Raw genomic sequence first — 25,929 nt, 5'->3', positions numbered from 1 at the left:
TTAAACACAGAATTACATTTATTCAGGTCTTAATACATTAATATTGAACAAGTTACATATCCGTATTGACTGCAAATCAAACAGCACAAGCCCAATTTATTTCTGTATATAAGTTAGATGTAACAGATTTTATTGAAAATATGTCATGGGAACTCTTCCTCATGTTATGAGGAGCACTTTGTTATAAAATGTGAGTAAAAGTGCAATATCTCTCTATTCATAAAATTACAAAATTGGTCCAGAATCTGCGTTCTGAGCAGGACATCTCTCTCTGACTAAAAAGTGTGTTTTCATTTTAAAAACTCAGTATACCTTGACTTTTTTTCTAGTAATTTGCTTTTTGAAGCTATTTTCTAAAAACTGTAGCTAAAATACAAGAAATACAACATTGTCAGTTTACAAAAGCTTAGCATATTAATCACTGCATCATCTATTTTCTAAATAAACTTCATTTTTTTCCCATATAACTATCTGGAACATAGAGTTTTGACGACAACATCACCATAATATCTCACAGCGCTATGTTACAATAAAATATCTCTGTCATAAATTCAAAGAAAAAGGAAATATATCAATAGCAACACAAAACTAAGAAATACAATGCATAGATTCAATCATTTAAAAATGTAGAGATATAATTTACTTAGTACAGCTCTTTACTTTTAGAGTGAACCCTGTGACACTGACTACATGGATTCATTACAGTTCATCCTGACTTGAGTGACCGGCACAAATATATATTTATATATTTAATTCTGAACATATCACATGATAAAAATGCTAAATATATCACTTTAACTTCAAAAGGCAGATTTGGCTATAGTACACTCTGGCATGTTTGGGTAAGAAAGGCAACACCTGGCACCAAAGCCAAACAGCAGCTTCTTTATTGGCGTCCCTGCAGGGCCTTTTTGAAATGTTAACAATTGAATTTGACTCTTTAAAACCTGCACTGCTCTCTGAATGTCAGCAGTGTCTGGTCATGTGCTTTCACCGCTCCCAAGTATGCAAGTCTGGATTTCAACCCATGAGGTTTCCCCTCCTGTCGAGGATGAGCCGACTTAAACTATGACTTAGATAAAAAACTAGCATACTCAAGGCTAACACATAATCAGACACTGTCATACACATGTGGTTTCTTTATGAATCACAGATTAAACATTAATTAATGTCAAATAGGCAGTTTAAGTTTGTTATCTCTAAATTACATGGTCATTCAACCTCTGAGTTAGCCGCATGAGAGGCAGTCATTATTACAGACATCATCTCCACAAAGGTAGAAACAATGTGTCACTGTTTGTGACTGACGAGCTCATTAGTACAGCTAGAAGTAAGAAAAGCCAGTCAGAAAAGGCAAATATACAAGCTTGATAGGATACTTAACACTTAGTGGTGCTTCTCAAGAGCATCTTAAAAAAGTCAGACTTGTTATTTAAAAGATGATTGGAGCCATCGAGTCACATGTTACAGTTCTATAAAATGTTTAAAAAGACACAGAGATAGGTAGAGGTAGGAGGGACAGAGTGAAAGTGGAGTCTCGTTCAAAGCAGCAAAGCTGATTCTACAGAAAGCAACACAGGGCTACTTAAGTTATATCAGCCACACTTAAACTTCAGAGACTAAAAAAGAGAGTTAAAGAAGTTCTGAAAGTGAACCGGGGACAGGCTGGTATCTCACAGTGTCTTCAGTGACAATCTCTGACAAGTGGACTCTGCCTCTTTGTGAAAACAACAGGAGGACCGAGAGCATCTTTAACCTCCAACAAGCCTTCACCTCTTCACATTCAGAGCGCTGTGATGCGTTCAAGAAAAAGCAATCTACTGTCACTCGTTTCTCCTTCACTTCTACATAAAAGTAAAAGCAGGAAACTTAAGATATATAATTCACTGCACTGTTTAAGATTTGAGGATCTTCTGGACCATAGACATTAAATATAAAACTCTTCAAGGCTGCAGTCTAAATCTACTGTGTTAGGCACAATAAATAGGCCTCTGTGGTATTAAGGTTAAGAGTGACAAACGACTCAGAGCAGTTCTGATGTCTGAGTGCAGGTTACGCACCAGCATAAATCTATATCAACCACAAATAATTTAGTCTCAAATATATACTAAAGCTAGTAAACATCTACTACATCATGTTAATATACATTCTTAACGTATGTACAAGAATTTAGAAACTTTATGAACGGTTTACAGCCTGATTTAGGAGAATCCTCAAGCACAGATGTGTTAAAATAATCTGATCCAGTTTTCTCTGATTTTTTTTTTTGCTTCCCCTCAGTAAACACTATTTACAGTCTTTAAAAAAATTCACTACGAGACCTGATTTTACAAACTGTGTGCTGACATTATGTACATTCAGGCGATGACAACAAAGTGAGTTCAAATGTAACATCATCCCTTGAGAAGTCTCTTACTCCACACCATGTCAGTCTACAAACCCACAGTCACATTGCCTTCATAAATCTGCTGTAGTGGTACTCACTTATCACTACTCTGTACATACATGAAGTTTGATTGTGAAAAAGTAAACAGCAGGGTTTGTGTTCAAGCACTTGTACAGATTGTGTTGCTGTGATCTGTGACCTTAATGAGTAAACCAAAGGAGGTGTGTTTCTGTTGGGCTCTTCTGTTAAGGCAAAATGTTTGGCACTTAGTTTGTACAGATTATGTGACTGTTTTGTCTTCACCAGTTCAGGGGCACTAACGGAGATGTATTCTCAGCAGATCACAACCAGTTTCAGTCTCCTGAAGAGATCCAAAAAAGTATCTTTGAAAAAGGAACATTGACTGTGCAGAAACGGTGTTAAAGTTAGGAGGAGGATTAAACATCCTTCAATAGACTGAATGTTTTTGTGTCTTTCACCAAAAAGCAACAACAGGTCAGTTGATCTGATCTTTTTCTGCACCACAGTTTCTACCCTGACACCCAGCTGTGTGTGGTGGTCTTCACTCCGTGTGGGAAACCTTGTTGGGTCACCATCGGCTCAAAGTTAAAGTCCAGGGAGTCCCCGTCCATTAGAGTGTCATGAAGGACCGTCTCCATGTCAAACTCAAACTTTTCAATGGACATGTCGTCCAGGTCGCTGGGCAGTTTCTCGGTGTGTGAGGGCTGCATTAGGCCAGGTCGTCCGTATCCGTTGGTGCTGAGTGGGCAGAAGCTGCCGGGCATCCCCCCTCCCGCGCTGAGGTGGCTGGAGAGGCTGTAAGGCATCTGCATCGGGCTTTTGGCTAATGGCAAACGTGTGTTGGCCCCGCTGTGACCAAGGGGCATGAGCAGGCGGCCATTCATAGAAGGTGGAGTGGCAGGGGCCTGGCTGCGTACACTGTGGGTGCGAGAGTGAGAGAAAGCATGTGGCTGTCCATTCCCTCCACCCATTAGTTTGGCTGCATGCTGGCTGCTGCTGTATGGTGGCAGCATGCAGCCCCCACTGGACTGAGACACCACCGAGTCCACTGAAGGCATGAGGTCTCCGTGCTGGTCTGTGTCTGTGGTCAACAGCTCCTTCAGAAGCCCTGCAGGGCAGCTGTACTGGCCCAGGCCTGGTCCAAAGCTGGGCTTACTCTCCTGCAGTGTCTGCAGCGGCATGGACGATAGCGTGTTCATTCCCGCTTGGCCGTATACACACTTGCGGTACTCCTGCTGAGGCTGAGGAGCCATGCTGGGAGAGCTGTATGCTGGATATCCGGGGCTCGGTTGCATCATGGGAGAGGGTGAGGACTGGGAGGAGCACGGGGTTGTCCCGCCTCCTCCAACCTGTGAGTTGTTTGGCGAGAGCAGGTTCAGGTTGTCCAGGAGATTCTCCATGACGTTCTCAGAGCTGTGAACCAAAGAGCCCGTCATCTCTGTCAGGCTGGGCAGCGTGGCCGTCATCTTGGCTCCAGGGGCTCCTGGGTAGCCCATGTGAACATCTGCCTCCCCGAAGTCATCCTCAGGCATGAAAGGTGAGAGGCGGTCGCTCACAGTGCTGGCGTTGGAGCTGGTTCGAGGTCTGAAGCTGTTCCATGCATCAAAGTCGTCGTTGCTGTGGGAGTTTGGGCTGCCGGGCCACTTGGAGAAGGAGCCGGGGCTGTCTGCTCCTCCGTCAGGACCACCCTGCAGAGACAGCTGTGGAGACACAAGAGGATCCTTAGTCCACCAATTGACAGTGCATGTCCCAGGAGCAGTGAGTGGAACATTTTTTAATTTATTACAAATGCTCTTTTAAGAAATACCATATCAACAGTGTGATCAAATCTGACTACGGCTGACCAAAGGATAAATACAGACAATTCACAAACTTATTTATCATTTGTCTCTGAAGAAGAAGAAGAATCTGATGGATTTGATCTGTCTTTACCTTTTTCTTAGCAGCTCTTCCTCTGCTCTTGGTAAACTTGCTGTTGTTGTCCATCGAGGCTGCCCTGCGTCTCGGGGACTTGCCGCTCTTCCCGCCCTCTGGATTTAGCATCCACCACGAGCTCTTCCCGGTCCCCTCGTTCTGCACACGAATAAAGCGGCTGTGCAGCGACAGGTTGTGTCTGATGGAGTTCTGCGGGAGAAGAAGAGAAAAGTTTGTTGAGAGGGAGACAAACAGAGAGATGTGTGTTTGCCCTTTTCCCGAAACACTTCAGGTCTGCCTTAACATAAAAGTGCTAATCCATCTGTGCAGGTGGTTCTCTTTTCAAACACACAGGGCCTGACAGCTGACTTATAGAGGAGAAAGGGGAGATTTTAAGGTCAGTCAACAATCTAATGCCATTTGGAATCAAAAGAAACCCATCTGGACACACACACACACACACACACACACACACAACAGGTGTGAATACGTTCGCTGAATGAGCAATACATCCTGCAGTGAGCAAGGATTAAACTGCACACACTCTTATCTCCAAACATACTGTACATGCAGGCCTCTGCTTCCCTCACAAAAACAGAGGGGCCCATTGAAAAACACCATTAAACCAACAATCACATTCCACCTGACTACGTGTCTTGTCTAAACCAGCACAGAATCAAAGGGAGGAAACAGACTAATCTTTCCTCTTACAGACACATCAATAGTGCACTCTCACGTTGCTTAGTGACACCCTCAGTGGAAAAACTAATTTTTGTGCAGGAAGCTAGTGGAGCATTGTTAAAAGCCTGCAAACATGAGCCAGAATATATCTGATAAGCAAACTGCAGAGGGTGACGCACCGTTTCTGTCTGACACTTTTTTACCCAAAGTCCTAAACTTCATTTGTTTTCCTTCACTATTTTTCAAACTCCAAATCATCCCAAACTGTTGCCTAAGTGACCGTTTACCCTCGGAGAGTGACTTACACTCCTCGTCTCTGTGTGGTTTTGTGTCCTGGCCATAACATGAAGTAATGAGCCTTGGCCAGACGTTACTGTGCATGCGTAGAGCTTGTTGTTTTGGAAGAAAGATGGAAGCCCCGGCACACACACATACGTACACACACACAAAGAGAGACACACACAGAGAGAGAGCTTAGCGTGCATAGTGGCTAACGTCATCAGGCCTGTTCCTGCTGTGAGTCACTGCCTCACATCTGGTTCACAGTCTGCCCTCTGCTTCTTCTCATCTCTGCCACCTCTTCACATTAAAATATCACAAACTCTAAGCTATATCACGATTCATTGATGATTTACCTCTGGAGGTAGTCCCAATGACATGTTTAGTCTATGAAATGTCTGAAAAATAGAAACTTTTATGAAATTAATTTGAATTTTTTGTATTTCTCATACAGTCTGAAAGCCGAATACTTTCCATCTGAAATAGTGCACAAGAATAAAACAGCAGTATACTTCTTTTTCAACAATGCAACTCAACCTTAAAGGTGACTTCAACACCTTTCAAACTCCACAAAGAGTTTTGACTTTTAACTTAATCACTAAGACATCATTAGGTTAGATCCCTTGACCTTGGGAAGCTCTCCATAAACCCTGACAGATTCCACGACAGCTTGTTTACCAGGACTCCTTCAGATAAGAAATCTGACCTCCATGTTTGAATTTATGTGGACAATTAACTTCTTTCCTTAAGGCAGTGTCAATCAACATATTTTGCACTGGCAGTTAGGGCTGGGCGATAATTCAATAACAATAATTATGATATAATTTTCCTCAATATAAATATAACAAATGTTTAATTAAAGTTCAGTATAATTAAACCTGTAAATACATCCCCCAACCACTGGACAGGGAGGGGGTGCTAATGAGCCTAAAACACTAGTTGCCACCCAATATTAGACCGAAGAAGAAGACGGCATTGGACAGCCAATCATGTCGTGGAGTGAGAGGTAGGCGGGGCTTAAAGACGTTTGTAGCGGAATGTAAACACAGCTGGAACGAGAGAAGGCGATGGAAGAAAACTTACACATCTTACTTTCTTAGCATTGTCAGAAATGATGGATTCAGGAAGCTTATCAGAAAACTAAATACAGATACAAGCTAACAAACCGTCTGGTTTCTTCAACTTTCACTCAGAACCAAAAATCTGCCTTTGAAATTAAATGAAATACTGATTTGATATTTATTGTGATAATTAGTGATATCGCCCAGCTCTACTGGCAGTGTCTATTTTCTAATGCCAATGCAGTTCTGCAGTTCAGCGTTTCAGCGTTTCTAGCTTTCAGCATCAGAAGTCCCAAAAACGCCCTCGTCAATTGTTCCAATTTTTAACGCTCTGGATTGAAAATTACTTGCAACTATTTTTGCATTTTAAAACAGACCTAATGGTCACTACTGAAGGAAGCAGAAGTGCTGCAGGACAACTTTTGTAGTCTAACAACAGTAAGCTTAGTTGTGAAGTGCTCTGACACTTGAGGCTGTGGGTGCTGTCAGCAGAAAACACGTCACTAGAGGACAGAGGCCCTTAGCCTCCTTCCTCTCTTTACTGGAGGATGTCAGACTGTCCTGCACATGGAGGACACCATGCCTTTTATTAATGAATGGAAATCAGTCTTGGTCAATACTCAAGTTTGCATGATTTGAACGATGTGACAGCTCTTCCTTGATGAGCCTAGCAAATGCTCTTCTCTCCCCCATGCTAGTTATGACAAAAGGCGAGGAGTAGGGTCTGGTCATGAGCTTCTCTTTCCCATGACCACGGAGAGTGCTGGTAATTTCAGCTGTGCTGCAGTGAGGAATGACTACAATGTGAGTGCAGACGCCGGGATGTCCTGTTACAGCCCTATATCATCCTGATGACAGGAAGGAGAAACACACAGCAAGACACTACACTTAGTTTATGTCACAGTCTTACGCTGGGTGTTGTCATGATGGAGAATGTTTAAAAGCCTGCACGAAGAAGAGGGAGTACAAGTGAGGGGTCATAAAAACTCCTCTGATGGGAACTCGGCAGAACTCGGCGTACTGTGTGGGGAGTGTGGCTAAAGGGTGTCTGCTGGGGCCAATGGAAAAGCCTCGTCTGTGTTTGTGTGTGTTAGTGTGTGTGTGTATGTGTGTGTTCCAGCTCATGTTTTTAAGCGGAGTGGCATCATGACAAACAGCAGCAGAGTATGGTTTTAATTTTGTTGCTCACTCCCCTGCAGCTGGTCTGAAAACACACATGATTTTGGGATGAACACAGGCACATGAATGCACCATCATGCACTTAAAACACACACACACAGACTTGCACATAGGAATGACAAGCACGGCACATTTCATGCCACCTTTGTTGATGTCTTGTCTTTTCAAATTTGAAAGAACAAAATGTTTGATGAAGTAAGAGTGTGTTTCTGTAGGATCCTGTATCTGGATGTGACACAGATTTATCTCTGGCCGCAGCACACAGAAATCTTAACATTCCAGCTAATCACTGCGTGCAAAGTTCAATTGTAATCAGAGCCAATGTGTTAGTATCTCTTAGGAAACAGTAAAGGCAGGATTCCCAGCCAGGCAGCCATCACAATCAACATTCCTCAGCAAGGTTACAACACCCACAATTTCACACAACTGAACTCTGATAACCCTCACCCGAGGACCATTCTATCTTCTGTTGTATAAAAATGTGCCAATAACACTGTCCTATCTTTGGAAGGGGAGTTTTTTTGTTTCTTCTTTTTTTGCAGATTAAGAAGAAAGAAAAATAATAAATGGAGAAAGTTTTGGAAAAGGATTGTGTGAAGAAAAAACAACCTTAATTCCTGCATGCTGCCAGAGAAGATATGATTTGATAATCCTCCTCTGTTATTTAAACATGCTACACTCACACACTTCAAGAATGCAAACCATCACATCAAGTGCATGCAATAAAAGCATATGTTTTGCACTGGAGATTGATGTTATCGTAAAAACAGGAAGTAACTTGACATCTCAGTATGACTTTTAGACTGAAGGATCGTATTAAATATTTGTCTGTATGGTGCCAGAGCCCACCGCGAGAATCAGCGCCGCTGTTCTCTGAGTCAACAGATCAGAGCGACGCTGGCAAAACAGAAGGAAGTGACCACATGAAAGAGGACTTGACAGGAAACAGAGCTGACTTCCTGCCTCACAGGAAACCCGGCGGTCATGAGCCGGAGAAAAAAGGCTTGGAATGTGAAGCCACAGCGACGTGAGCCAAGTGGACAACGCAAAATTTAGCCTTCGCCCCCTTTCCCCTGACTCCCCCTGACACACACACACACACACACACACGCACAAAAACTCCTGGAGAGTTTATGTTTAGCAGCAGGCTCTGAGGCCCTGATGTCACACTTCATCTATTACATGAATGTTCACTTCGTCGTGTGACTCCTGAAACTGAATGACACAAATTAATACGTCATGACTCAACCAATGGATGCAGCATGGCCGTCGGGGGAGCAGGGCGTTAGTGTGTGTGTAAGTGTGTGTGTGCTATTTAAGAAATGGAGAAAGAGGGGTTGTGTGTGTGACAGAGTGGGCATGGATCAGTAAAGAACACACTGTGCTGCTTTAAACTCCCTCACTGGCAGCACTACTGAAAGGCCACAGTGTTCAGTGCAGCTCTCCTTCTCCTCTCATTCCTACCCTTTATTTCTTCTCTCCTCTCCCTCATTTAAACTCCTTTCCTCTCCTTTTCGCCTCATCTTACCTCCTCTCACCCTTCACCTTAAATCTCCTCTGATCTCATGCCTCCTTCTTCAACATTTTTCCTTTCTACCCTCCTCTCCTTTTCTGCCCTGTAGTCTGCCGCCTCCTTCCTACTCAACTGCTTCCTTGTGCTCCTTTCTCCTCATCTTGTGTCCTTCCTTCCCTCCTGTCCTCTGTTTACCTCCCTTCTCCCCTGCTCTTGCTTCTACTCTCTCTTGCAAACAGTAGCCAAGTACCTATAAAAAAAGAATAGCGTGTGCCAGACACATGCTGGCACACTGACCGAGGCTCTGACGCTCTCAGAGCTGCTCAAATGTCAACTCATCTAATAAAAAAGTAAAATTCCCCTGCAGAGTGAAACACCACCTACATGCAGGCCCGCTCTGAATCGAGAGAAAGCCACAAGTGAAACCTCAGCTGCAGAGGCTGCTGCAGGTACAGAGTGTCTGCAGAGATGCTACCTCCTCAAGCTCACGCACACGCACCTCTCTGACAAGTTTCACATGACTTTATCAGAGGTATGACAGCCAGGAAAGTAAAAAATGTGGTTTCTCTGCACTATTTCTACAGAGCTCATTAGAGAAACAGTGTCGTCCTGAACAGACTTTCACACCTTCGGTGCCCATCTTAAGTAACTGTAGGTGTGTTCTTGCACTGTAATTTTCTGTGTAATGTCTGCGGCTATGAAGAGAGAATGACCTATAGAGTATGCAGAGCTCCTTTTCTAACCACCACAGTAAGCAGCTCTAAAGCTGCAGCTTGCTCACGTCTGGAGCTTTGTGCTGAGTCTGGCTGAGTTAGATCAGTGTGGTTTAGACAGAAAACGTGTAAACCTGTGATTAGTCTAACACCAGCTCAGCAGGTCTGCCCGCTTAACTACAGCATGTATGGAGCTGAGCACGCGGCTGCAGGTGAGATGGCGGGACGACAAGTGATGACGGGGAACCACCTCACCCCCCTTCAACACAGTCATCAAGCATCCGCTCACGGCAGGTTTCCTCCCCCGTTACAGATGTATTGAGTCCTCTTTTGATCCAGAACCTGATGGTGTCTGATTCTGAGCATGGAACACCTGAAGGTAGCACACTGTGGTTAACTGGCATCAGAGGGTGATTGAATGATAACAGCAGAGTCATAGGAGAGCACAAGACATGAGATATAGAGGGGAAGAGGCCAAAGATCATAGGGTTGACCCAGCCTCTGATTTGTGGTGCCCTTACAAATGTGTCCGTCACCCTCAGCAGCAGAGACATCTGAGTAGAAAGAGCTGACCTCAGCAGCTGTCCAGACAGATTACTCTCTTGTTCTCTGATCAATGAGTTCTCATGTGCTGATCTTTCATTGAAGCTGCTGTAAGGAGTTTTTACCTGGTTAAAACATCAACTGAAATGACGAAGGAGGCCTCTATGTGAGCGACAAAATGTTTTTATAGGTGTTCTTGTGTCTGAAACCACTGGTGGAGGAAGGTGCCGGTCGTAGTGCTTAACTGCATGCAGCCTTTTTAATTTAACATCTCAACGGTTGCCAATATTTATCTGCTGGGTGATTGTGTGGTTTATTTTATTAATAATTCAAGAGAACTGGTGCAGTCTGGGTGTGTCAATCTTCACACTCGGCTACACACTCGGAATCTCTCTCTCTCTCTCTCTCTCACACACACACACACACACACACACACACACAGCGAACACACCTGTAATATGGAAGCAATCGAGCTCCCCATGACCAAAATCAGAGAGCATTCTGAATAGCGTGATGACTTCATGTGTTTGCAGTTTGATAGGTTATCCTCAGCAATATTGAGCAGAGCGGTGATAATCACTGACCTATTTCTTAAAGTCAATACAGCCTAATCATGAAAAGCCATACACATAAAAACAGAGTACAGGAAATGGAAACTCTGAGCTATATCTTGAGTTTTATTAAAATAGTCTATAGAAAATTGTTGCATAGCATTAAAAAGTACAGCGCAGCGCCTCAGGTCTGACTTGTCAGGAAGGCATCAATGTGTTACTGTTAGCAGGGGGTATAAAAAGAACTGTTTGACCACAAATTTCTGAGTTGAAATAAGTCTTTAAAAATAGAAACTGACCCTAGGATATGGATCAAACCAGAAATAGATCATCTCTGCCCTCTCCTTCCTCGTCCTCTATTCCCTCCTTGTCCTTTTATACTCACTCCACGGGGATATCATGCGCGCTCACTACAGGCCACAGCTGATCGCACACTTCAGCTGCAGGGAAAAAGGCTCACTTTCTCACCTGCTGACGTCAACTTCCCATAATTCAATTTGGCCAAGGGAGAGGAATGAGGAGGCCCGGACACAGAGCTCTCAGTATGGAGCTCCTTTAATTCACTTTAGAGTTCTACGAGCCCATGCAGCGGCCTATAACTTCCAGGAAAATTACCTCTTCAACATGGTCATTGTTAGATGCTGAGTTATATGAGCGTCGTAAAGCGCAGATGGAGAGGCAGAAAACGCAAGTCATGCAGAAGCAAATCTGTCTGCAAATGTATTTACTGACGGCCTCTTGGCAGGATCTCCTTTTCACAATCCTCTGCAAAGAATCCGAGTGCACCCAGCCGCCCTCCTCTCAAACACACACTCACACACACTCACGCACACAGGGAGCTGAACTTGGACTCCTGAGCGGATGATGACTGGTTGAGCTTAAGATTGATCGGTCTCACAGACGCTGCAGACGAATGATAAACAGTCTGTGAGTGGTTTCGTGCGCACGGTGAGAAGCAGAAAAGCCACTGACACTCCAGGATCTTTCATCACTCTGTGAAATTGTGGGACCAGCGGTGGAGTGGAGTGGAGTGGAGGGGCTATTAGTGAACTTCCTGCTGCATTGTATCCACACAGGAAGAGCTGCCTGGTCCTGATACTGATCCCACCGATGCCTCTGCAGAGGGCCCAGCTAGCTGCAGGGCAAGCTGGAGAGAACAGCAGGTTCAAGAGCTGCAACTTCCTAATCAAAACTCTGCCATCTGACAGGGCAAAAACAAGAGGAAAAAGGAAAGGGGGGGCAGGCCAGGTAGGCTTTTCCAGCAGGCTTACAACGGCGGATAAAGCTCTTACTGTACATCTCAGTAACAGTTCCCCACTTATGATTTGCCCTCATTATGGGGCCAAACAAACAGAACTCAGAGAGAGAATAATAAGTCATCTGCTGTTTCCTCTGGTTCGACCCCAACTGACTTTTGCACAAATGGAACCAAAAGAAAAGTCAGCTGAATGAGAGAGGGAGGGCCACACACTCCCGCTTTACACGAGTCAAACTACCAGAAAACGTTGCTGGTGGAGAAAAGAAAGATGAAGTTTGTGTGTCTGTTGAAACAAGACAATCAGGACGAGAAGCTGATGGCAGCTGATTCAATGGAAATAACGATACAGCATAAAGAACACGTTGTTCATGTGTTTGATGATTGCTTCTCTTGAGTTTCATCAATTTAATCACGCAGCCCTTAAGTCACCTGACCTGAGGCCTAGAAACGTCCGCCTTCCAGAGAGAGTAAAGGAGGACGTTTCTAAGCTGAAAGCTCGCCGTACATTTTGTACTCTTCCTGAACGATCACGTGTTCTTCACGACAGCTGGCCGCTTCACACACTTTTAAAATAATTTCATGTTCATGACCGTCACTGGAGCTCAGTGTTCACATGCTGAGCTCTCTCTCTCTCCTGTGCTCCCTGATTTCCTGACTCAGACTGAAGCAGCACGCAGCTCATGTGTGCAGACAGGGACTGGGTTGTGCTGGCTAAGCTTACCATGCTAAAATATGTGCATGTGTTGCTCCCTGCAACACAATGTGAGTCTGTAAATGCACAGAGCTGTGTCTGTGGAGCACAGTTATTTTCTGCCTCTGATCAGCAGAGCGGCTGAGCTGCTGCCTGCTCCGCCCGGATAAAGATGCAGTGTGTGTGGACCACTGCTATGTGTTTGTGAGGGGGGCATGTCCATCGGCCTGAGCCACCATAGGAGAGTGTTTTGGGGGTTATATTTATACGCATGTTGCCCCAATTCAACCTGACAAACACAAGGAGATCCCCAAGCTGTGTTCATGCCTCAATGCTGACCTCATAAACATTTCAGGTTAAAAAATAATTCTATAGAGAAAAATGAACAGTAGGTCCACAGTGATATAAAATGATGAAATATGCCATGAAACTGAACAAACATGTCTCTACCAGGTTAGCCCTGAGTGCATTTCCTTAAAGGACTGTTGTGTATTCATGGAGTCAAATGATTTGGTTGCTGCAGCCCTCATTACATGGTCCAAATATCCATGAAGCAGACTGTCAGTTAGTATGTTTGGTTATAAAGTAGGTACCTGTTAGCTGGTTCTAAATGTACACACCCTCTTTTCAGGGTAAACACAAAAAAACCCTGTATGAGCCGTAGTGGAGCCATTAAAGTGCTTTTATCACTAAGTAGTTTTTTTCTTTTTTCCGTGGGTTCATTATAAAAAAGGAACTAAAAGGTACAAGAAATAAATAAATATGTGTGATTTTTACAAGAGCGGCTCGCGGGGGCTTTGAGTGAACGAGTGTTTGAACAGGAAGTGATGACGAGACTGTGACCCGACTCAGATTTTCACAGTCGTCTTAAAACGGTATCTTCATGTGTGCAGAGATTGGACAAAGACTGATAAATTGTTGTGAGTGAGTAAAGAAGTGCTGCCCCAAATTCAACATCTTCTCTATTCTGAAGGACAGTGACAGCATGTGTGACATTAGATCAGGGCACAGAGACCTGGACTTACAGTCAGAGGATCCTTTATCAAGCTGGCTCCAAAGGAGGTCTGGACCAAGCACTGACTTTCAGTGATGAAAATTAAGCTAATGCAGAACTGCAATTAACTGCAATACCTCCAGTGTCCATCCATTTTGCTTGTATACAGGCTATGGGGAGCAGATTTGCCCTGTGTGTTGCACTGATAGACTGTATAAATACTGGACGTAGTATACATGACGTCACCCATGTGTTCCTGAGTGCTGTTTTGAAGCCAATCGTTGGTGGGAGCCATATTGGAAATGCTGAACTCAACCAAATGTAGTGTGAGGTAAAGAGGCGGGGTTTGAGCCTCCTAGCCAACAGCTATGTGTTTTGCCTGTCAGTCAAGTCAGTCATGTCCTTATTTGGGCAAAAATCGTAATCTTAATGTCTTCTGAACCGCCGCATTAGCAAAAAAATGCAATGTGCCGATAGAAAATTAGCTACGTAGACCCAAGCCGTTTTTTGAACAAGGCTGTAAACATGTTTATTTCTGCTGTAAAGATCATCTTCTTTGAATTGGTGTGTATGTGGTTTCCAGTGCTTCTGCATCCAGCCTCAAGCGGATGCTCAATGAACTGCAGTTTATAACACTTCTGCATGGGCTTCATATTTTGAGCCCGGTGGTTGCACTCTGTTTTCAGCTGGTTCAACTCATGGCCTCAACCCTTTGCAGCATTTATCCCCCCACTCTCTACTCCTCCACATTTCCTGTCTTTCTTCAGCTATTCTCTCTAATAAATGCAACATCGCCACAAAAAAAATCCCCTAAAGATGAAAAGGATAAGAGCTGTGCGTTATGCATAGTTGGCAGCATGGCTGGTCTGACTGACAGGTGGGCGTTCTGTAGCTGTTTGCCTGGAGGCGAGAGGCCCGCCTCAACTCCACCTTTTTTTTACCTGTTTCTAAATTAGCCAATACTTAAGTAGAGGAAGCATTTCCAATATGGCGACTGTCAACTCGGTCCAGGTTCAACAGTCAGGCTTTGGTCAGGACAAGAGCAGGAAACAAAAAGCCTCACTCCAGCATTTACTTTGGCTCTTTTTGACTCAAGTCTGTGCACTTATCTTGTTTTGTCAAGTGTGACCATATTATCTCACTGCTGGAATTTTGAATATTTAAAGCCCCGATAAGCAATAACACCGATCTATTTCCCGTTAGCAGACGATGAAAAACAAGAGAGGAAACACTCAAAGAGGAAGAAGCCGAAGAATCTGGCGTCACGTTCAGTTGCTTCCTCTCTTGATGACATCATTGCTCTGCTGCTGCTTTCAAAGCAACCACTTCCCGTCAGCTACGGGCCGAAATCTGCTTCTGTTCAAAGAGGGAGAAGTGGTGGAGGAAGAAAGGAGGTGAAGTACTGTAGGAAAGAGTTAATTCACTGGAACCCTTCATCTAACTACATGTTGCTAACTTTAGTGTTGGTGTGCTCAAAAAGTGGCACCATAGAAGAAGAAGGTAAAGAACTATCATCAAAGCTGTCATTATAACTACATGACCTAGATCCAGCTTTCTCTGGTGGATCTCACCTTTAGGTCAAGGTCATTAAGACAAGTCATGACTACTAATGACTGATGACTCACGTCTTCACACAATGAACTGAAGGATCGTGGATTATCATTATGACGACACAAATACCAGTGTCGTCAGCACCTCAAGGTTCTTTTTTTTCTTTGGTATCTCTCTTGTCAATCACTCCAACCAACACATGAATGATTCATTGAGAGAAAAATGAGTCCACATGTGGTGACACGTCTAATCTGTCTGACTGGCACGACTGTGTTTCCTTAAATCAAACGCAGGAACTCTGAGTGAGGCGCCAAACTGGAAGATACAGAGAGAGCTACATTTTTGTCTGTCTCAGCTATCAGTCACGGGGAAAAGATAATAACATCCTACACTTTCTCCAGAAGTCTTACCAGATTTTTTTTATATAACAGTGTGTGCTAGTGGATGTTAATGTCAGCGTGAAGCCAACTGCTGGTGACCTGTCCTCTCACTGTGAGTGTTTCTTTCATAAGAAGTACGTAAGCAAAGATTTTCACCACACAATACAGACAATAGTGCCACATACTTGTGACACTAACGCAAACCTGAATGCAACACACCTCAGGGTGGCTCAGATACACACTGTTACGCACTTTGACCTCAAAATAAACTATTAGTTCCCATGACAACAGAAGCAGGGAACCAACTACTGTCTGACGCACACTCATACCCGTACTTCTCTCAGCACGCATTTAAATTTCCATCCATGGCAGCCAGCTCCAGGGAGCGTTCATGTATGTATAATGGCACATGCATTGGGGCATGTGTGATTGTGTGATAATGCCGGGCCAGCCTGACAGGCACCGTGCATAATCGCTTTAGCTCGGGAGTTGCACAACAATGTGGGTCTGGGTAATGCCTGTGGTTTGGGGCCCTCAGCGGTGAGCAGTCCTGTAGAAGTGATGCTCTCTCGCTGTGCATCTGCAGAAGCTTCACATACACACACAACATGAGAAACAGGGACAACACTTTTTTTTTTTTTCGTGTGAAGAGTCATGGAGGCTTTCACTTCTCATATAAATGATGAAATTATTCAAAAGCTAAAACACTAGTTCCTCTTCTCACACGGTAACACAATGCAGAGGTCTTCCTGTTAACCCACCGGGACATTTTTCAGATTTCTCTGACTGATGGGAAGTTGTGATGGCAGACAAAGCCGCAGCAGACTCTGTGAAACAAACTGCAGAGCCCAGGCGGACCCTCTGCCAAAAACAGACGATCACGTGCTTTCCCCGCTACTACCAAACCTGCTCTGAGAAAAACAAAACATTCTGACTCATCCTGAATGACTGTTTACCTGACCGTCACTGGATGTCAGCTTTGTTTTTTTCCCTGTCGAAGCGTGGGCACCTGACAGCTCTGTCCTGCTGAATGATGCACTACACTCTGCCTGTATCACTTACACTCTCTGTGTAGTTAGTGGACACCACGCTCCCTGAATGATCCATCCTCTGGTCTGCAGCCAGAGAGGGAACAGACAAAACAAACCTCTGGCAGGAGAGAACTGTGGTGTGTGATGCCAGCGTCTGAGGTGGGTGGAAACACCCGTGTACACATACGACCTGTTTTGTTTGAATCCGCTAAATAAAAGGAGCACTTTGATGGGATTTTCCTGGGTCTTTTCCAGCGAGATAAAGGCTCAGAGTGGGAAGTTTCCAGCTGGAGCAGCAGCTGTGTTGCTAACCGGGGTTCAGCTGGGTTTTAACAAAGTTAGCTCTTACTTCGTGGACTGCTCAAATTAAGAGTGTTACACTAAGATTTTAAATATGGATCAAGGCTGCTATTGCAACAGACGTGCTCTTTTTTTTTTTCCTTTTGGGAAGGGGGTGGGGGGGTTAGCTTTTATTTTTATTTTTGCTCTTTTTTTGTTAAGTCTGTATTTTCTATGTTTGTAAAAGCAATACAAACATTTAAAATATGAATCAAAACTAATAAACTACCTGCATTCATAGCTCTCTTTGTTCATAAAAAGGATTTGAAAAACATTACTATAATGTAGAATAATACAGACAAATAGGAAAAAGATGATCTAACTAGAAACAGGTGGGTTAAAGTTGTTATTGGTTCCTTAAAATCTAAACTAATCGTGAAATAATGTAAAACAAATCAAAATAAACTGCTTTCCAATTGAGCCAAATATTCTTCCTCTAGTGGAAGAATATTTATAACACTCCTAAAATGTGTTACTCAAAGATTTTTAAGATTTAAGATGTAAAATACCTCATTAGTGTCTAAACCAATGGCAGCTCATCAGTCTTGAAGCAGATAGACCCTGACAGAGAGTCACTTTAACATGATAAGCCCTCAACCCCATGCAGGTATGGTGCAGCCATTTGTTCTACAGAGCAAAACATCATGAAAGCATCAGCTAAAATACAACATAGATGCATGTTGCATAAGTTCTGCATGTTTCAGGGACTTCTGAGGGAAGACATTATCACACTGTGGCAGACAGAGCAATGACCCGACAGCATCTGAACTTGTTTGAAACAGAATTGTAAACTGGATCAGACAAGACGAGCAGACAGACATGTGTGTGTTTAATGTGTTTCCCAGCGTCTGCCATTGCCGCCTCCTGTGTTTTCTGGACATGCTGTCAAAGGTTTACAGTGAAACACTGACCCAGACAGCACCAGCACATGGAATCAATCGTCAATACGTGTTTGAGGTTTGAAGTAATGTGACTTCATAGCATCAGAATGGCTGGAGCCATAAATACACACACACGTGTGCCACACACAGACATAAACACCATTCGATATCCCCGCTGCGCCACACTGACCTGCTTTCCTGCTTGCCTCTCTTTTATTCCAGTGGGCTGAGGTTTGAGTCAGTGATTAATAAATGTTTCTTGGAAGAGGCCGAGAGAGAGATGGACGAAAACACAGGGAGAGAGCAGGACAGGAGGAAAACAGGAGGTTGCGAAATAATCAGAGGGGCTACTAGCTGCACGCTGTTGCTCAATGAAATCAGTGTGGACAGGAACAGTTACATCACTTTGACATGGCAATATTTTTCACTCATATGCACCATCATTTTCCCCACAATGAGCTGAAACACTACAACAAGTGGATGTACCAGTGCTTAAACCTGTAGTTTATTAAACTGTTGATTAACAGCATAAAAAATATATATAATTTAACTTATTGATCTGAAGAAAACAGACAAACTGAAGCTGCTTTTCCCCAAATGTGCCCCTTGTGTTTCATCTTTTATGAGTTATCACCTTTAGGTATAGTTGGGAACTGTGAACAAATATCACAGTATTTGCTGCTATACTATAGATGCAACTATTTATAAAATAATAGAACAAATATTTATTGATAAATAGATATAAAAATATGTATTTTGTCACTAAGCCCTCCTGTTATAGCAGATCAAACACTGCTGCTCTTTATCACTCATGTGCTGCCAGCTATGGTGATTCAGCACATCAAACACTGCATGCTATGAAAAATAAAGGGGCAGGGGGGGTTATAGGTGATACTGGATTAGGATCAGCTGTGAAGAAAAGGAAAGTTAGAATAAAGCTCCACAATAAAAAAGATATAAAAGTGTGTGCAGGAATGTTCCCTGTGCCGGCCCGTCTGTCTGTCTGCCATCCAGTCTGTGCATCTGCCAGCAGCAGGGCTTTAATTATGAGGCCCAGGTTATGTGCACATACACACACACACACATGCACACACAGGAGAATAGCGTCCCACATATCTCTAGCACAGTGCCTCACAGTTCCGCTGACTAACCAGTGGCACCAGACTTTGGCCTGCGGCTCCCTGATTCCAGTAAATGTCTTGTTATGCAACTCCTAACAAGTGTCACCCAGTCTGAACTCAGAGCGCTCCGGGTCTCTGCTGCTCCCTCTCTTTCTTTGACTTCATCGCTTAATTTTGCTCTGAAGACAGTTAGCAGGTAGCTCATTTGGATTTTGGCCCAGAGGGGGTTCAGTAACCCTCGAAACCATTAAGTGTGCCCTGCTTTGTGCAGAGGCAGAAACCGGGACTGGAGAGGCAGGCGGCGCAGGCAGGAAATGGGGAGGAGGGCTCCTCCAGCTCTTTGCCTGAGAAACACAGCTGCCCCTCATGTCTTGGGGCAATGCCAGGGTTGGACTCCTCGACTGCCTTAGGGGGGTGAGATGTGTGTGTTTGTGTGTGTGTGTGAGTGTGAGAGAGAGAGAGAGAAAGAGAGAGGGAGAGTTGAAACAGGAGGACTGCTGTTCCATCCAGCTCCCTGTCCTACTAATACACATTCAGACTGAGAGAAACAGGCAGAGTGGGGATAAAGTACAGCCAGCTTTGAGCTCACCCAGGATTAGAAAGCTGGATTTTTAGCTTCTGTATTTCTTTAAGCCGTGTTCCTCGGGTCCATGGGAACTATATTTCACATACTAGAACACACTGCAGTCAAATACACCTTGATTATCCTCTCTCAAGAACCCTCTGTTAGGAGAGTTAAACCATGTAAACATAGAGCTGAACAAACAAAACAAGGGGTGCAGTGTAACTCAAAGACATAATGATATCTTATCCTTCAAACTTAAGGCACTTCAGTTAACTTCAGTGTGATGGTTATGAAGTTTGGGCGACATGAAGTAGAGATGTCAAGCTCTCGTGCTCTCCTCTTTGTGATACCTTCACTGTAACTCCACGAGGGTTCACAGTCAATGGGTACATGTACATGGTAATGACCCTCGTGTCCCTTTCTGTCCAATCTGCTCTGACCTGCGTGTTTGTCTGCTCCGGCACAGTTTGTTTGGAGATCCGTGGGAGTGTTTACCAGCGTAGGCCGAGGAATTCCAGGTCAAGAGAGCGCCGCGTACAGAGAAAAACCTACCAGAGAATCGATCTCGGTGCTGACATCAAAGAGCACCTGAGCCACCCAACTTTACGGGCTGAAACCAAATATTTATCCTGCGGTGACGTACGTGTCGTAGAGGAATACAAGAAAGAACAGATTTCTGGCAGCTTTGAAAAGAAGTGTGCGTACGATAAACGACATGCTGTATTAATGCATGTGTCATTTATGTGTGCTGCAGCCTGAAACACTACATGCACTAGTTGGAATATACATGAGAACCATTTGGGGTGAGATATATAAGAAAGGCATTTTTAATGGTTATTAGAAATAAACAAGCAGCTCTCCGTAGAGGTTTGGTGATACATAATTTGTGCCATCTGTTCCTCTTTCCGTTGGACAGCATCCTGATCCAGAGCCAGAGTCCAGTCCACTCACAGAGCTTCTCCAAGCTGGTCCCACCCGGCACAACTGTCCTCAGATCTCACACTGTCGCAGACGGCCTGAGAAGTGTGGAGGCCGTCATGACTCAGTTCAGACACGACCGACTGTGGAGGAGATCAGCAGCGCCGAGAAAACGAGCTGGGCCTCAAACAATTACAGAGCAGACGGCCTTAATCATAGATTAATGAAAACTTCATGTGCTGCAGCCGGTTCACTTCAGGTGAACCTCGTCCACTCAGAGAGATCAGCGACACGGAGAAATGATCCCTGCTTAACTTTGACTGGACCTCAACTGAATCAGTAGATTATTTTTAGATGCTGGATGTTGCTGAGAAAATAAAAACATTTGTGTGGAGATCATTCTCCTGATGGCTGTCTCACAAAAGGCGACAAATCAAACATTCACCTGTGTTTGAATTAAAACTCAACCAACCAATCAGACCAGTGTTTTCACAAACCACAGAACATGTATCGTTCACTTCCTGGTTGTGTCCCTTGTGACCGCTCATGAAGTCAAGGTCAAGGGTGAAATGTTTGTGATGATTTTTCTTGAATGCCTCAGAAATGAGGCCTGCCTTTCACTTCACATATTTTCACATATCCAAGCTGTCATGTCACCTTCTTCAAGACAGAATATCACGAGGAAGACAAATAGAACAAGGCTGTAAAAACCCTGATTCATCACTGATTAGTATTTGCTCAGATATTAAATAGCGAGGATCTAAAAGCTAAATACTGATGACATAATTAAACTGAATGGAGGAACATATTGTAAGTCAAAAGGCCACTGAGGAATAAACAACACACAAAAAGCACACAGCTGGTTCTAAAATTTCCACTCCACATTGTCATCTTTCCTCAGCTCGGCCCTGTGGCTCATAAGTAAGCTGGCTCTGAGGAGACAATGTGTGATGGCCCCCCTGTGCAGAACCGAGGGGAGCTCTATGAATAACTCCCCTCGCAGCAGTGAATGGCACTTTGCTTTCCCACAGTATTACTCAGTCTACACCCCCAACATGGCAGGATAAGCAGCGAAGCCCGGGCGGCGGCTGAGCTCGCCCCTCTGAGCCGCCAATCACACTGTGACTGTTTAACAGATGGAAAAACCCAGAGAAACCTCACTGTGTATTTAAGTACATTAATGAGGACACAAAGACATGTCCACACTCTTTGTCAGTGTGGCTCTGTCGTGTTTTCACTCAATGTAAATGATCTACTGTTGTGGAAAAAGCAGCAGGAGAAAGTCCCTGGCCTGAGCTACTCTCTGCTGTATAATAACTTTCTAATTACAGAGTAACCAGTGAGAAAGTGTGGACCACAGCTGTGTTTCATGGTTCCTGAAGTGCAGCTCTACAACAGCTGACACACCTCTGTGTCACCTCATCTCAAAAGGACAAGATGCTAACTGGAAAGATGGTCTATACTTTACAGTCAACCCCTGAGTTTGTATCTGTTGACACGCCACACACTCAGGCGTAACATGACCAATACGTATCTTTAAAGGCGTCGTCTAACCACACACACTGCCTACATGAGACTGGCTGACACCTACGTCATTAAGGTGATACGATCGGCCCATAAAAATATATTAACAGCAAAATCACTTAGTAAACAATGCTGTGTACATTGCAAGCACACTCCAACTTCTTAGTATACAATCATCTCAGCACTGTCTGCAGCATGTGTAGCAGCAGAGTATTGGCTGTCTTTGCAGAATAGTTGCAGAATCCCAAAATAAATAAATTATATATATTTCCATTCTACCAAAAAAGGGAAAAACACACAGGCCGCCATATTTAGTATGAGATTTTTGTCCCCTCTTAAATGCTATGTCTTAAACCCTTCATATCTCCAGGGCTCTACTGCCAATGAATGCTGAACCCTGATCCCTGTGAGCTTCAACAGAACTACTCTACATTATCCTGGGCCCTCATGATGCACACATGAATTCAGTTTTTTTCCCACGGCTTCCTTACATTAGCACAGTTACATAAGGGATTTTGGTTATGAGTGTTATCTGCCGTGAATGGAGGGGTGAAAAAAACACATTTCACATTTAAAGTCATGACAGAGCAGACCTTCTTGGACAATATCACCACCCCTAGCAACACATGTGCCCAGCCCCTGCTCTGTTTACTGTGTGTATTTCACCACACTGAGGGGGTTTTTCCACTCTCATATGATCTGACTCACTGGGCTACATTCGACAGCTCAACATGAGTTTATGCTTTTTGTAAACACTGAGGTTAAAAACATGAACATGGACCATTGGTGCTCAATCAGCTCTGAAGGCAAAAACATTAAAGTTATGACTTCTTTTTTTTTTTTTTTTTTTTTTTACATATCCCTCTATATGATCCAAAACCACAGCAGTAATTCTCACTGGCCTTAATGTGTCACCTCTTCACGTGACTCAAACATGAGATTCAAACACTAGAGAAACAACACTAGACGACTGCTTTAAATTTCTCCAGTGATCCAGACAGCCTATCAGAGAGGGAGGAATAATAAATCTCTATGAGACTACAGCCTCAGTATGAATTCCCGCTGGGAGAGTAGACTGTCATTAATTTATTGTCAGACAGCAGTGAAACTATGTGTCTCCAAAGGGACGTTTACGCCCTTCAATAGTGTTCAATGGGAGGGCCTGTCACACCACATCAGAAATTTTAAGTCCCCTCTTGTGTAATGTTTTGGACCATCTCCAGGGCCCATGAATGTGCTTCTGATATCTCCTTAGGACATGGACCAAACGGCACCATTCAAAGCACACACAGTAATATGGAAAAAAACTGTGATTCAGCTCTCAAAGTCTGTCATAAACGTTCATATAACAGCAGAGAGAGAGAGGACAGAGGAGAGCAGTCTGTGCTGAGCAAGGACTGACAGCATTTTTGAACAGTAGAAATAAGCAAAGAGAGAAAAACCCCTGTTGAGTCAGCAGACTTGTATAAATCACATACTGCAGGGAGAAGTCAGATGACTGTCTAAGGTCATGGTAGCAATTGGCCAGTTTACTGAGGAGCCATGAGTTGGATGACAATGGTTACACAAGACTATGAATGGGAGCAAATGATAAACTATGTTAACAGCTCCTTCGCTCTTCATGCACGCCCTCCTGTCACTGTACAAAAAGATGATCCTCTGCTCTTATTAGCAGCAATGTCTGCAGGAGAACTGAAGGTTATAAACAGAGATGATGATGTTGATAAACAAATAGTTATCTGACTAAATCGCATGATGTAGTGACAATAAAGTGTCTATTAAGACAGCACAGAAAGCCTGGGGTCCCTGGAGGAGTATGACAGTGATACCACAGGAGATAAGACATACTTTAAAGCACAGTGAAGTTCCTGCAGCTACTGTTAATCACCCCACACAAGTCTGAAAACCTTCTCCAACAAATGACAGTCTCACCAGCAAGAGCAAAAGCACAAACTCACAGTCACACTTAAACACTCTGTTGTCACATGAGTATACAAGTATCTAAACAAGAGCAGGTAAACAAACATACCTTCCAGCCTGCAGAGCTGTTGCTGTCTCCCTTGTCCTTGAAATAAGGCACACTCTTCACCATCCAGTCATAGATCTGAGACAGAGTCAGTCTGTTCTCAGGAGAACTTTCGATAGCTTTGGTTATGAGGTCTGCATATGACATATTCCCCCATGCGTTCCGCCGGGAGGAGCTGCTCTTCCTCTGAGCTGCAGCGGCTGCTGCGGCCGCCGAGGAGGACGAGCCGACCGGGGAGGAGAGCAGAGGCACCTGCTGCTGTTGCTGCTGGGGCTGCTGTTGTTGCTGTTGCTGCTGCTGCTGCTGCTGTGGCTGATGGTGGTGATGCGGGAGTTGCGGGTTCGGCTGATGCTGATGTTGCTGCTGATGTTGCTGTGGAGGTTGCTGGTGGACGCAGTTCTCCTGACACTGGAAATCAGTGCACAGGATGACCGGCTTCTGCTCCGTGAAGTCTTCAGTCTCCTCCAGCAGGCTCAGGTTGTTGATGAAGTCGTTCCCGGTGGGCTCCTGCTTGACTGAGGGCACCGGGGAGGAGGTGTTGGAGTCGCCCGGGTTGATGAACTCCGGCCGGGGCAGGGGCCAAGTGCACGACCGGGGCCGCGACAGGGGCTCAAAATCTGGGTCGATGTCCACCAGGTGTGGCTGCTGCTGGGCCGCTTCCGCCATGGTCAGAATGTGACGGAGCGGTGAGTTACAATGTCATGAAAATGTTACAAACCTGAAAAGTCACAAATGTGCGCAAACACGAGATAATCTATCCGGGAAAACCGAGCTCCGCCTGTGCGTAAAGTCTTCACTGGGAGTCACATCCCCAGCCGGCGAAGAAGAGAGTAAACAGTCATAAAAAGTAGGTTTCTGAGGAAGCTTCTCGTGCAATAAAAAGTTGTTTAAAGTGAGTTGCCCACAGGTTTGTTGTTGTTATCCACTCGTAGATGTTCCGTCCCTCCGTCCAGCCTGTTGACTCTCTGTGTTGTAAGGCATGTGAGGACTTACTGGAACTATCATTTGTCAGCTGACACCGCCCATGTTTGATTGACACTCAGTGAGAGCCAATGAACGGCAGTGAAAGAGTAGGATGAAAAAAATGGTCCTTGTTTTCATTCTTTGGTCTAGTAAACATCTGAGAAGACAGAGAAACGAACTTTCTGCTGTTTCTCTCTGACTGAAAATAACTTCTTACCATCAGACTTTATTTTTATATTATGAGGAGCTTACGTACTACTTAAATACTTTAAATTCCTGTGCAATACCTCAAAACCATGTGCAATAATTGTACATTATTCCATAACACCTTATTATATTCATCTACTACATGTGCACTCTGGCTTAGGCTCATTTTAACATATTTCATGTCTTTAAAAGCACTTCTTTACCTTTCTTTGAACAGATAGTATTTTATTTTGATTTAGGATTTTTGGATTTGTATTTAGGTTTATATATTTATTGCCCTTACTGTCTTGTTGTGTCCTTACTGTCTTGTTGTACCAGTGTTCCATTCACCACCTCAAATTCCTTCTGTGTGCAGCTCACTTGGCAATAAAGCTTTCTTGAATCTTGAATCTTGAATCTTGTTATTAATGATAAGTGAAGCAGAGAAATCTTAAATCTGTTACCTTTCTTCCAAATTGGTGTTTGTGATTTGATATAAAAACCCAGAACCATCTTCTCTCTCACTTTTGTAGAATACATCATGTGTTGCATAATTTCTCTCATCAATATCACCTCATTTTTTGTCAGTGACAGCAATTCATTGTTATCCAATGGAATTAAATTCTAAATTTAGACAGAATCAAGTGGCAACTATCCCTT

General features: G+C 43.9%; 1 protein-coding gene across 1 annotated transcript; it reads right to left on the bottom strand.

Moving 5' to 3' along the window:
- On the bottom strand, positions 1 to 25,103 carry foxo1a (forkhead box O1 a). The gene is made up of 3 exons (XM_034701732.1): positions 24,124 to 25,103; positions 4,340 to 4,531; positions 1 to 4,107 (listed from the first exon to the last, which is right to left on the bottom strand). The coding sequence occupies exons 1-3, from the start codon at positions 24,784 to 24,786 to the stop codon at positions 2,917 to 2,919; spliced, it is 2,046 nt and encodes a 681-aa protein (XP_034557623.1). The 5' UTR covers positions 24,787 to 25,103; the 3' UTR covers positions 1 to 2,916.
- Between the last annotated feature and the right edge of the window lie 826 nt (positions 25,104 to 25,929).

Source organism: Notolabrus celidotus, chromosome 14 (genome assembly GCF_009762535.1).
Source record: "Notolabrus celidotus isolate fNotCel1 chromosome 14, fNotCel1.pri, whole genome shotgun sequence".
Classification (NCBI taxonomy): domain Eukaryota; kingdom Metazoa; phylum Chordata; class Actinopteri; order Labriformes; family Labridae; genus Notolabrus; species Notolabrus celidotus.
This window is presented reverse-complemented; position numbering and strand designations above follow the sequence as displayed.